We start from the raw sequence: 14,091 nt of genomic DNA on the forward strand, positions 1-14,091 counted from the left end.
CTTTCGTATTGTCTGGTACCATATGTTATGGTGTCGCGTTCCATCGCGACATTGATACTAATTCTCTTGCTTTAAACATATACTCAAATATAGCCATATATAATTGTAAGATCTGTTGAAAGCTGGTTACTGCCTGTCTGTCTGTTTGTCTGCTAACCTTTCTGTCTGCCTGCTTGTCTTTCTGGTTGTCTGACTACCTGTTTGCCTATTTATCTGTTCGCTCACCCACTATGATATGAAGTCATTGGCTGTATCTGAGATCCATATGTTCCTAGAGGACGTTTCCAAAGCAGTGGCCTCATTCTCTGGTGATAAAGACTTGTCAAACTTGAAAAGAGCCACCATTCATATCTTTGCCTTCGTGGATGCAAATGTCCTAAAATGTGATAGGTCACATATCTTGACCAGCTTATTTGAAACAGTGGAAACGGTCTTCCGAGGATGTCCTCAACTTATGGAGACTCTATTGGTCCAATCAGATGTACATTTTGGTTATTGGCCAGATGAGGCGTCGTCTTCGTCATCAACTACTTTAATAGTTTGGACTATTCATTACGTGATTCATTTGATCCGTAAATGCTCTTCAATGCCTACAGCAATTCCAATCTTACGACTGTTCATCATTCGATTGGCCCATGTGCTTAATCTCCGTGCACGAGAAAAGAAGCACTTTGTTGAGCTTGCCCAGATTGCTATTCAAACTATTGATGTCAACTTGAAACGACTATCGTCTTCAACAAGCAATCTTAATGGCGATTTCTACATTACTTTGTTTCAAGTGACTCATTTATGTTCGATCTTCATTGAATACGACCTTGCAGACAATTTGTATTTACTTCTACCCCAGTGGCAATTACAATTCGATAATCTTGTCCGAAGAGCGTGCTTCATACTTTTGGAGTTAAACTCTCATCATCTTTTGGATGATCTAAAAGTTATCCTCTTACAGAGTATCACAGACCGATTGGTTATTGACTCAAATAGAACATGGAATCAAATCAGTGCCGTCCTCACTTGGCAAGGTGAATTGATGTTGGATTGCAACCATTCAACTTCCAAACCATTGGTCAACTCAATAAGTTATTCTCTACTTAAACTCTACAAATTATGTCGAGATACGGGGGTTTCAAACAGTTTTATGGAATTGCCAAAGCTAAAATTGATTATAAACGACTTTATCACGTCTTCTGGTCGATTGTCAAAGACCATATCTGAATTTCCTCCATCAATAAAGAAAACTATCAATATTATAGTGTATTGTCATAGTGTGGAATCAAAGAACACTTCACTTGTTAACAGGTTGCGAACTTCAGAAAATAGCCAATACGTGGTTGTGCCTTTCAAAGACACTCTGTTGGCAGTTATTCAATCACAATTGATTCAGACTGATAATGAAATTGAGCTGGACCAAACGTTTGCTATGTTGAGGTACTTGGAAGGGGATAGAGTCTCTTCCCTTGTTGATTACAAAGACAAGAATGGAAGATACAATCTTCTGAAGATTATGGCGAAGTTGGAGAATCTTGAAAGATCTTTATGTACTTCAGATGCGATTAAAGAGTTGATGCCTCAATTCTATACTCTAATTTCAGCATTGGGGTACTTTATTTGTATTCATGGGAATACATTTGACTTTAAAACTCAATGTTGTACAGTTTGTGAACCTAATCCACTTCAGAAGAATAAGTATATGGAGATTTCCAAAACAAGAAGACCAATTAAAGACGTTAAGGAGTTCTCCAATTTGTATTCAACCCTTATAAGGTTGTCTATGAGGTGTGTTGATGAGGATTTACTCCTATCTAATATTTTATTGACACTTTACAAGTTATTTGCGTCGTACTCTCCACCACAGTTAAACAGCAGCTCACCCTCATCTTTTGGTCCATCTTTACACTTATTCTTAACCCACAGAAATAGAGATGTACGATTTCTAGCTTCAAGATTGACTCCTTTATTTCTTATTATAGATAAGGGAGAGCAGCTTGAAAGTACATTCAATTCTCTATTTGCTCAAATGTCTAAGATTGATTTTAGAAACCAAAAGCATTTAGCTGAATCAACTATTAGATGTTATGTTGAAATGGCAATTGTTAGTGAAGGTGAACACTTGTATGTGCTTTTAATCAAGTTGATTGATTTGTTAGGGGAACTGAACGATCAACATGTCAATTATGTTTACCTGGGGTTTCTTAGTGTTGCAAATGCGAAATCCATGACTCCTTATAAGCTTTTATCACCATACATGCCTACCATTGCAGAGCTAGTCATAAAAAGACCTCGGATGTTCACCAAGGTCATTGAGTTACTAAATTGGACTCCAGAATACTTTTTAGCGAGAACCAAAGAGTATACTCTCCCCAGTCTTTTGGAGTACTATAAAAGAGATTATATCCAAGAGATTGCCGAAGCTTGCAAGATAACAAAATGGCGATTGTTGGCAAAGAATTTATCTCGAATATGTGCGTATTATTTGGTTCGGGATGAAATCAATGAGCAGTATATCATTCAATTATTAGCCAATGCATCTCCAGAATTTCGATCACTTAAAATGAAAGAGTTGATAACAAATACAGGTGAAGTTACTTGGTATATTTTGTTGAAGATTCAAATTGATGAAGAAAGTAATTCATTTATCAACAAGAAGCAAATTGAAAATGCTTTAGAGTTTGTTTCTAGTATTCACATGAAGCAATCAGCCGGAAACTCAAGATCTTCTCAGAAAGATTTCAACCGTATTAAGTATCTTTTGGATGAGCATGTATTAGAACTTGTCCAAAGGTTCAGTGAGAGTGTTCACAACATTAAAGGTGCCAAACCATACTTAGAAAGAATAGGAGCATTGCGGGCCATAAACTATTTGATTGAGAAAAGTATGGAATCTGCTACAACTGCACTTGGTCAAATATCAACTTGCTTACAGGCAACATTGGAAACTCCCGAGTTTGAATATTTGGCTATGGAATGTTGGAGTAATTTGGTAAATAATTTGAATCCTCAAAGCTTTCTTTCACTTTTTGATATTATTATCTCATTAATCTTTCAAAAGTTTGAAAGCTTTCATAGTGAAACCAAAAAGTTGGCTATTGGAATCTTGAGAAAGTTGTTTGCCATTATTAGAACAAATTATGCTGATTATGGATATTCTCTTTATTATCTTTCAGTTCCCTTTGTCACTAGCATTCAGAATTTCCAACCAATAAGAGAGTTTTCCTTGGTGAAACCAGCTAAACGAGTTAATTATTTCTTTGAGTTCACCAGAAGATTGCAATCCAAAAATAAGTATGTTGTTCAGCAGGCTTTGGACGATTTATTCAATTACTTAACAAAGTATCAACAACAATGTCAAGATCTGATATTTAAGGACCCTTCACTGGAGGATAGCATTAGTTGTCTTGTGCGGGAAATTTTGGACACTTCAAACAGCTTCAAAAACACAGAGATTGCTTGTAGTTGTGCCAAGGTATTGAGTGCTATGGGTTCATTGGATGTGAATAGATTTCAATTCAAGTCAATAAAAAAGAACATAATTTTGTTATTTGATTTTACAGACTACAAAGAAACTGCTGAATTCTTAATTGACTTCATTGAGAATAAGCTTCTCAAAATCTTTTGGGCTTCAAATGATCCTATTAAGCAGTTGTTCTCTGCTTATTCCATGCAAGTGTTCTTACAAATTATGCGATTGGATGCTCGAGTTTTAAACCCCAAAAGTCAAGACTTTCTTGTGGTGACTTGGCAAAAGTTCAGTGATGTTTCCAAATCAACGCTTATCCCACTCTTGTCTTCAAAATACGTTGCACCTGAACCCAAGTTTGAAAAGATCCCGATCCCTTATCACAATGTGAGTATGAGATACCTGAGTTGGTTGGTTCGGTTCACTTCGTATTTACTAAAGAAAAATTTAGAATCTATGAACGGAAACAAGACAGAAGCAAACAAAGCCCAGATATTCAAGACTTGCTCCATGTTGATTCGTGACGAAGATGTATTTATATCCTCTCATGTGTTAAAGTTTGTTTGCTTGAGTCACATAATTTGCAATGATGAGAAGGACATTTTGCAAGAGTTTCTTCAAATACTACAAACTAATGTTGATTGTCTATCACCAGACCAAAGAGAGCTGTTCAAGAATTGTTGTGAGTCTATTTTTGAAGTCCTAGATTATATTCTGGAGTATATTGCGTCTGCTCGTCAGTACATGAACGAAATGGATTTGAAGACAGAGAACGAGAAAAAGATGACAAAGAACATCCAAGCTGCTATTAATTTCCTTGAGTCCATCCCCACCAAATTATTGGCAGAAAAGGCTGTTCAATGTGATTCATACGAGAGAAGTATTCTTTATTTGGAACGAGGATTGTCGCTGGATCATTTGCAGCAGGATCATGTAGTTGGTGGCCAAAACATTGTGTCAACTTTACAGAATATGTACACTAACATCAACGACTACGATGCTCTTAATGGAGTTTTAAAGGTGTTTTCAACCAATAATTTGAAGGAGAAACTTGAGACTTTTCAATACAATGAAAATTGGTCTCTAGCCCAAGAATCCTTCCATGCACTAGGGGACACGACGGACTACAATACCAAGATTGCCAATAAAACCAAATTGTTAAAGTCACTTTCAGAGCATGGTCATTACGAAGAAGCTTTGGATAGCTTGAGTGTTCTAGTTGACTCCGATACTTCGTTCACCTTGAAAAGTCTTCCATTTGAATGGGCCATGGTTGGTTTAGAAGCAGCCTCTGGAGTAGGAGATGTTCCGTCTATCAGAAAATGGAAACATGTTGCTGATCTTGTTGGAAAGCCTGCTGATGTAGAAACATTGGTTCACTACGAATTAGCAAAGTCTTTTTTAAGTCTTTATGAACATGACAAGTCTGGGTTCTATGACTCCATGAATAAAGTCCAAGAACTCGTGGGGAACTCGTTGGCACCGTCACTATCCTATAGTTTTGCCAGAAACTCATCGTTCATGAATGTGCTTCATATTATGTTTGATATGGATTTATCTGTTCGACCTTTGGAAGATGGCATATTTGAAAGGTTAACTATGGAAAGAAGAGAACTCCAGAAATTAAGAATGTCTAATGTTGACCAAGGTTTCAGTACCCAGTTTGAGTTACTTATGGGGGGCTTAATTTCAACGAGCACTGTGCTAAAAGAGCCTGTAGGAGACTTATTTATTGATTGTTCCAGAATAGCTCGGGACCATAATCGACTTGATATTGCTACTAAATGCATCACACGTGCAATGGCTTTGAATAACCCTGAGGCAAGCACAGAGTACGCACAACTCTTGTGGGCTCAAGGACGACAAGCCGAAGCCATCAAAAGTTATTATGACATAATTAACGATAACATCTTTTCCAAAAACAAACGTCAACAAGCCGAAGTACAGTTACAATATGCTGAATGGTTGGATGAATCAAACCATAGCTCTTCAAGTACCATTATTGAGGAGTACATCAAAGCATTGGATATTGATAGGTGGGATCGACCATACTACGATCTAGGCAAGTTCTATAGCAGATTACTTGATTCGACAGAAGATCTGAACGGGTTCCATGAGCTACAACTTGTTCGTAACTTCTTAACTTCGTTGGCCATTGGACATTCATACATCTTTCAAGCTTTGCCCAAGCTCATTACTGTGTGGTTGGACTTTGCTCAGGGCCATAAGAAGATGAACAAGGACAAGTTGCGTTGTTTGGATTTGATGGTTGAGGATGTGAGAAAGATCGGCAAGTCTATTCCCAAATACGTTTGGTATACTTCAATCACTCAATTGTTATCCCGAATTGTGCACATCCATGAAACTTCTTACAACTTGCTTGCAGAGTATATTTCTCTGGTGATTGAAATGTATCCTAAACATGGACTATGGTTTATCTTATCCCATTTGAACTCAAAGGATGTGGTAAGAAAGAATAACGTGATGCACATTTTGCAGAAGCTTCCGAAACTCAGTGACCACATCACTGCTGCTCGGTCGTTGTTTGAGGATTTCATTAACATCATCAGCTACCAAGTACCCAAAAACTCAAGAGCTAAAAGACTAAGTTTGAACAATGATCTTCAAATCACCTCACTTAATTCACCAAATACATGTTTGGTGATCCCCGTAAGGTCTAACTTGGAGATCCGCTTACCATCTTCTGGTCAAGTGCTGAAACAGTTTGTTGCCTTTTCCAAATCATCGTCAATAACCTTTGATGGGTTTGACGATAACATTGTTGTGTTTCACTCTCTTCAAAAACCTAAGCAAGTCACAATCAGAGGTTCGGACATGAAAGTGTATCGGCTCATGGTTAAGAATGATGACACAAGTAAAGATGCCAAAGTTGTGGAGTTTACTACTACAATTAACCGGTTACTAAAGGCTAGTAACGAGGCCAGAAGACGGAATTTGGTGATAGCCAACTATTCAGTCATTCCTTTAGCAGATCGAATGGGAGTAATTGAATTTGTTACTGACGTGGCTACTATGAAGAGTATTGTTGTTGAACAGAGAAAGAGATTGGGCTTGAAAGCTGATGATAGGAAAATATTTCATAAATTGATTCAACTCCAAGCGTTCCTTAAACAAAGACCAAGTTCCAAGCCAGGATATCAACCGAAACTCGTAGATAAGTCAAAATCTGAGTTTACAGAATTATTTGAGTTCTATAAGAGATCATGTCGGGAATTTCCACCGGTATTACATCGATGGCTAATTGATCAATTTTCCGATCCTGCTTCTTGGTATCTTGCTAGATCATCTTTCACTCGTTCTGCTGCTGTAATGTCTATGGTTGGATATATCATTGGGTTGGGAGATCGACACTGTGAAAACATATTATTCTTTAAAAAATCTGGTCTGGTGTTGCATATTGATTTTGAGTGTCTATTTGAAAAAGGAAAACTCTTACCGGTCCCTGAGCTTGTCCCCTTCCGTTTGACTCCTAATTTGGTTAATGCTATGGGGATAACCGGGGTTGAAGGTTCCTTTAGAATCGCATGTGAGGTAACTGGGAAGATCTTGAGAGACAATGAAGCCTCCTTGATGAATATCTTAGAAACCATTCTTTATGATCCTTTATTGGAATGGGAATCTGCTAATCCTCGAGAAAGTTTGACCATGGTTACCCGAAAGATTAGAGGGTTAATCAATGAGAAGGAAGGTTTACCTATGAATATCCATGGACAAGTTGATGTCTTAATCCAAGAAGCATCTGCTGAAGAAACTTTATGTCAAATGTATGGAGGTTGGTCTCCATACGTTTAAATACTTCAAAAGCTTAATCAAAACTATTCTCAAGAATTCTTGGTGATGAGGGTGGAGGAGGTTTCCTATAAGGTTTGGTTGGTGTTCCTATAAGATTGTCCGTAGGAGCTCGTGGAGACAGTACTGGTCTCTGGTCAGGTTTTGAAATGAATGGAAAATCTTCCAGTGAGTAACTTGGTGGTGCTGGTTTTGAAGAATGAAGACTGACTGATTGGTTGAATGAAGTGGTTGTTGCTTGCGTAACACCAACCGTTGCTTGTCCGTCTGAATACTCCATTTCAGGAATATTGATATTATCATCAAATTCGTAAGGGTTGCCTGACAGTATTGATAAAGTTTTCAACACTGTATGAGTTTGCTCTGGAGACTTTGCAAATTCATACGAGTGAGGTAAAGATGCAGAAACTGATGGTGTGGTGGCTACTTGAGATATTGAAGGTTTCCGATCAGACTTCTTTCTTCTTGATGATATCATTTCTGGAGGATTATAATCTTTGGAAGCTGCTCCAGATGATGTAGAACTAGCTACTCCTGTAATTGAACAAGAATCTTCAATTCCTTCTCCTAAACTACTACTATCTGTGGAAGCCTTTTTAAAATGGAAACTACCTTGACTATCAGTTTCGTTATTATTCTTGTTATTGTCTTTGAAATACCATTGGCCAATTTTCTTCAAAGTACTCATTGTTGGATTGTTCTGTTTATTTGAATCAGGAGAGTTTAACGTTGAACCATCATTAAGATAATTCTCCTCATTAACAGAAAGTGTATGAGTTGATTTTGTTTTCTTTAATCGTTTGGAAAAGTCTGATAAAGTGGCACTTAATTTCATTTTAGTTGTCATTTGACTTGAATTTGTTTGAATCAGTCTAACAGATTCTGGAGGTGAAGAATCAATGGCATCTTCATCTAAAGCTTCACCAATTGAAGTAGAAGATCGATGGACTGAATTGGAATCATTTTCCTTATCAGATTCTCTTTCTTCAAAAGGTTTTGGGTTTTCCCAAATCCCACCACGATAAATGTAATCTTTAGTGTCAAAGAATACTAAGTCATCCCAATGAGGTAACACCAAAGATTCCCGGATTGCTTCTTTGAATTTTTTATCGATTTGATTGGTGATAATATTATAAGTTAATTGTCTTGAGCTTATAATTGGTTCAATTTTAAGTTGAAGAACAGGTTCGACTTCAAATGAATACCAAATTCTTTCACTTGGAGGAGGTTTTATTTTGAAAAGAACAGTACCTTCCAATAACTCCAAAGTTATTGATAAAAGAACATCGACCTCCCGAGGTTTAAATCCAAGATTAATGGTCAATTTAGTTGCAATTTGCAAAGATAATTGACCACTATAAGAAACAAAAGTACTCATTAAAATTGAACCATCAGGACTAATTTCTTTCAAATGAGGATGAGTGAAGAATGGGGCTGAATTTCCTGGGAAAACTTTAACAATTTGGAATTTATCAAGAAACCCAGGGACTTTGATCTTATTCAATTTCTTATAAATTCTTTGGATTAAAAATTCTTTTAAAACATCTGTCTTTTGAAATGCTAAGAATAATCTTCCAATCATTGCATTCAACCATTTAGTTTGCAAATGACCTTCAGAAGAGTATAATGTTTGAATCAAATTAATCATGTTTCTTGTTTCAAAATGCATTGTATTTGCATGAACTAAAGGATTTAAAAGATCCATGTTGAATTTGGATGATATTTTAGTGGCTTTAATTAATTCAAAATACCAATCTTCTTTATCGATATTAAGATCATCATAAATAAAAAATGACCCTTTGGGGGGGGATAAGGTTGAATTAGGATATAAAACATCCATAACGGAGATTTTATCTTTATCAAACGTTTCAAAGTTATCTGAAAGTCGACGAGGTCTTATCCAATCACGTTTCATAAGACAAATGGCCGTTCTTTTGGTGAAAAGTTGAGCATCTGTTAAATTCCGAGGCCATAAAGTCACCAAATAAGAACTTAACACTATCACATGTTTCACTTCCTTTAATTTTTCATCTTTATAAAGAAAGAGGTTTCCATGTTTCAATACAGCATAATACCGATGTTTTCGCTGGCTTGGTCGGAGATTAGATGAACTTCCGTTAGTTCGTGATGAGCTGGAAGAAGAAGGAGAAGATGTTGCACCTGCTGCTGCCGCATATGGTGTTGTAGAAGCAGAGGAAATAGACGAAGCCGAGGAAGAAGCATTAACAGGTGCAATGGATGCAGATGTTGATGATGCTGACAAGCCTGTACTTTTACCAGATGAACCTGCATTGGCAAAATTGTTAGATGAACCATTTAATTCCAGATTTGAAGCATTACATGATGGAGGTATGGCGTTGCTATTATCCTCGAACTCTTCGTTCAAATCTTCTTCCTGTTTCTGTTGCTTCTGTTGCAACTTATAAAGACTGGAATACGCCGATTTGGAGTCGCTTTCAATGCTTATAGTTGAGCTATTGATTTCATCTTGGGACTCCAAATACGTTTGGGTGACAAAGATCCACCCACTATGGAACGCTTCAATGCCTGTGGACTTATCTTCTTCAATGGCGCCGGCTTTTAGTCCTTCTTCCTGGTCGGCTATCAACCGGTCGGTTTGAGTGCGCTCGTCCCTCGGATGTAAGTAGATGAAGCAAATGATCACTATCGGTATTAAGGTAAGGCCACCGAGGAAGTAAGCAATGAGGAACTGGCTGAAGGACATCTTTGTGTGGCAACAACGGCGTATGATTGGTCAATTCAATACGGGAAGCGACGCTGATTGGATACTATGTTTGTATCAAGGGGCGTCTGGTGATAGGGATGATTATTATGGGAGGCAATGAAGTAAGTGAACGTTGGTGGTAAGGAAAGATATAAGTTGCAAACTGTTCTACTATTGTTGCTTTCCTGTTTGAGAAAGTTTGCGATTGTGGGGGAGGTTTCAATTGGGCTGTCACGTGATTACTTGGTGTACGGGGTTGTCTGTTAATGCAATATAACCAAAATGAAAATAATATGTTAGTGCAATTCAATGCAAGTTACGGAGTGCGTTGTATGTTGTGTTATGTAATGTTATGTAATGTTATGTTGTCTAATTCACGTTGGGTAATGTCATGTAATGCAATGTTTCACGGTATATGTGTGATAGGTAATAATATTTAGTGTCAAAAGAGACAAGGTAAATAAAAACTCCCCGTACTTTTCTATACATAAATGGGATAATTTTATTGAAAATGTCAGTTTTCATTTATTCCTACAAGTAATTACATTAATTGATGTCTGTGGTGGTGTAATCGACACATTACCAAAGTATACACTTTTGTGAAAAAAGTTGTAATCCCTATCAAATTCGTACATTCAGTGTTGGACTTGAATTATTGTCTGTCTCTACGACTTTCGGAATTTGAATACAATCTTGAATATTATACTACACTTTGTGCATGCTTTTTTAAATTTTGATCTTTGTAGGCTTTTCTGGTATGTCAAATCCAGCATTATTATCTCCTCCATTTGTACGGCAAAAGGGAAATCTTTGCAAGCTATTTTTTACCGGCTATAGTGCCGTAACATTTTAAGTAACACCGGCAGGCACTTGTTCCACCCCTTAAGGCTCAAAAACGGAAAGGAGGGGCAAACAATCAACAGACTGCATATAGCGACGAGAAATTGGCCTTTTTTTATTGTAGTCGGTGTTTTTTTTGGGAACAATTCTCATCCGTTTCTTTTTCTGGACTTAGCCTTGTTGTTCTTGGATGCGTGTGTTTGTGATATCGCTATTATGATTATTTTTTTCGGTTAAGGGGTTTTTATTCTTCAACGACAGCCAATAGAGAATCTGGAATTATTCCTTATGTAAAACTCTAATCCACCCCTTAACAATGCACTACAAAAATCAATAATCAACAAAACTCAATTCAAACTATAAACCATTATTAAAAACTCATATACTAAAACAAAATAAACCCGTATAAACTAGACAAAAGAATTAATAGATAGTATCAAACATGCAAAAGGAACTAAAGCAGAAAAAAAAATTAATAAAAAATGCAGACATAAAAAGTCCGAATCAAGAATAGAATTATGTGTAAAGGAGTGGGAGGATATGCATTCTCCTTTAAAAGTTAAAGTAAGAAATCCGTAAGAACTATGTTGCCAGAGCCTAACATTTCACTGGCTTTACCAGACAAAAGACATGTGTTGTTTAAACACTTCCATACATCAACTCCTGCACCACTATTCCGTGCATGGGCAGTGGCAATTGAATTGTTTGTAGTAGTAGATGCAGACAGCGATAAGTTCAACAGTTCATCAATCTTTTGTCGGTAGTCAAATCTCATCTTTGGGGCCATAGAAAAGGGTGATACCCCGTTATTATTATTATCATTATTGTTGAAGTTGGAAGTAAACAAGTCCTCTTTTTTGACATCATCGTCTTGTGCTGAGGAAGGAGGAGAATAAGAGATCGGTGGCGAAGAAATGGGGTCTTCATCTTCATCTCCATTGCTACTTCTAGAAGGAGTCATTGGCAATGATGTATCGATTTTGCCATCCTCATTTTCTTCAAACAAATCATAGCTGAAGTACTCGTCAAAAGTGGTACTACGACTGTTGAAGTTAACATTCCGGAAAAAGGGAGTCTCACGACTTGGTTTTGCCTTCTTATTGGCCCTTTGGATCTCCTCGTCTTCCAATGTAGACTGTTGTGGTTTCGTAAGAATGGCAAATGACAGGTTATCAAAAAAATTACCTTTGCCACTCCGCATTCGATCAAGGATCAATTGCCGTATACGAGTTTGATGACTGTTATTATGATGGTTATTACTAGGAATATGGGAATATGTGATGTTATTGACTGTAACTGTGTTGTTGTTTGATTCCAAAATGTCGTTGGAGAAACACGGAAGATGTAACAATTTTTCAACAGGATCAATAGTCGACCCTGGAGAATCAACTATAGAGTCCACCCTGGTATTGGCTGTGGGAGTCGGTGTGGCAGTGGCAATGGGAGCCCTGGTATTAGATAATCTTCTTCTTTTAGATGTCATTGGTGTACGAGCATACAGGGGAGTACAAGGACTGGATTGTGATGGTGATAATGCTATTAAATGTACAGAAGGATATCAAATAATTTGTTGTTGGTATATATATATATATATATATGTAGGTTTATATATAGGTGGAAATTGGCAGTAGACAAATAACTTTAAGTTTAGGTAAAATCTTACATATATATATGTAAGTGGAGATTGGTGCGGTTTTGTATCTGCAGGATTAGAGGAGTGAAAAATTTTAAGTTAAAAAGTTGTTTTTGTAACAGGCGGCTTTATCCTTTTGGGTTTGTACCACTGGGTGAGTACCGTATTGCTAGTAGGGGAATCTGGCACACACGACTCGGAGTGCATGACAATAGCCAAAATACATTGTATTGAATTGACGGATGTATGTACTTTCAAAGGATGAAAAGTAGTTTAGCATATACGGAACCAAAAGAACAGAGGTTGCGTGGTATAGGATTAAGTTAACGAAACATATAGATGTACATTACAAATGCAAACATATATGCAAATTTATTCACATATACGTGCATAAAATCATACATACATATATTCTACACATAATTGAGGAGTTAAGAGCAGATGAACACAATTACAGAGAATAAGTTTATAATGAATATATATTGTTAGCATCCTAAAGGGGCCAAGCGCGGACACTAAAGCTCAATTTCAGGACATAAAAAGATGCATTTGGGGTGTGTATGGATTGAATTTAATTGTACGAAAGAGAGCTTAAAATCAACAGGGACCTAATTGACAAAGTATTAGCCCTCCCAGACAGCGACAAATTTTCTAGAGACCATCAACAATGTTATGATACGACACTATTAATGATTATAGAAAATTGAAAGTATGATCGTTTCGGGGGTTAACATTCAACCTAAAGACATTTGCACAAGTGGGTTTGCCACGACAACTGATAGAAGGCTTTTAATGTGCTTAAGGAATAATTACCCCTTTGTTTGATATTTGCTTACGCAAGATTACATACAACAAGCACAACAACAAGCTCAAGATTAGGTTAAACTCCCCTACGTATCGGCAAACAACTCTGATAAACAACCTACAGAACAAGAGTTTCATCTACCCCGATAGCAATTACACTTTTCTATCACAAGCGGCTGTTTTCTATTCCCCTCTTGGTTTGGGTCACGATCAATCTCCGGTATTGGTGATACCGAGCCATATCTTATCACCATAATTATGGTACTTCATTTATCCGTGATGGTGACAAAGAGATAGAGGTCAACGTGCAAGAATATTCCTTGAAATAATGCACCTTGTTTTTCTTTTACTTCTCTCTTCTATACATTGTATCCTTTTTTATTATTGGATCACGTTGGCATTGTTTGTGTTAACTATGTAAACTTTACTTCTATGTAGTTAAGTTACACCGGTCAACACCACACACAAACTATTATGATCACTAATATTACTACTATTAAGGGTGGGGAGTGGAGGGGGGTCAATTGTGGTTGGTCACTGTGAGCTTTTGTCTTGGCTGGTTTGGTCCTCAATTCTTCTTTATTGGTGTGAATGCACTAAGGCTTATCTGGAAATGCTGAATCTGGAATGCATTAGCTTTTTAGGGAATGGATCTTCAACCTCCGCATTCATTCCAGAACATGGAGGGGCTCATTCGTTTCAAGGGTGAATTCGTAGTTCCAATCTGTCTCAACCAATAACCTTATTTACACGACCGACTCGTATCTAATAGTGACCAACCACAATGAAGAACAACACCCACCGTCTTATCTTCTATTTATG

General features: G+C 37.1%; 3 protein-coding genes across 3 annotated transcripts; 1 reads left to right on the forward strand and 2 right to left on the reverse strand.

Annotated features, from left to right (window-relative positions):
• Positions 1-235: 235 nt before the first annotated feature.
• MEC1 (protein kinase) lies at positions 236-7,270 on the forward strand (the record flags this gene model as incomplete). The annotated part of the gene is made up of 1 exon (XM_043194651.1): positions 236-7,270. One exon carries the CDS (start codon positions 236-238, stop codon positions 7,268-7,270), a length of 7,035 nt encoding a protein of 2,344 aa, XP_043050402.1.
• Positions 7,271-7,283: 13 nt separating this feature from the next.
• Positions 7,284-9,992, reverse strand: KQ657_003960 (uncharacterized protein; the record flags this gene model as incomplete). Its single annotated transcript, XM_043194652.1, has 1 exon — positions 7,284-9,992. One exon carries the CDS (start codon positions 9,990-9,992, stop codon positions 7,284-7,286), a length of 2,709 nt encoding a protein of 902 aa, XP_043050403.1.
• Positions 9,993-11,391: 1,399 nt separating this feature from the next.
• Positions 11,392-12,033, reverse strand: KQ657_003961 (uncharacterized protein; the record flags this gene model as incomplete). The annotated part of the gene is made up of 1 exon (XM_043194653.1): positions 11,392-12,033. The coding sequence occupies one exon, from the start codon at positions 12,031-12,033 to the stop codon at positions 11,392-11,394; it is 642 nt and encodes a 213-aa protein (XP_043050404.1).
• Positions 12,034-14,091: the final 2,058 nt, after the last annotated feature.

This window comes from Scheffersomyces spartinae (assembly GCF_019049425.1).
Source record: "Scheffersomyces spartinae strain ARV_011 chromosome Unknown scaffold_5, whole genome shotgun sequence".
NCBI classification, from domain to species: domain Eukaryota; kingdom Fungi; phylum Ascomycota; class Pichiomycetes; order Serinales; family Debaryomycetaceae; genus Lizanozyma; species Lizanozyma spartinae.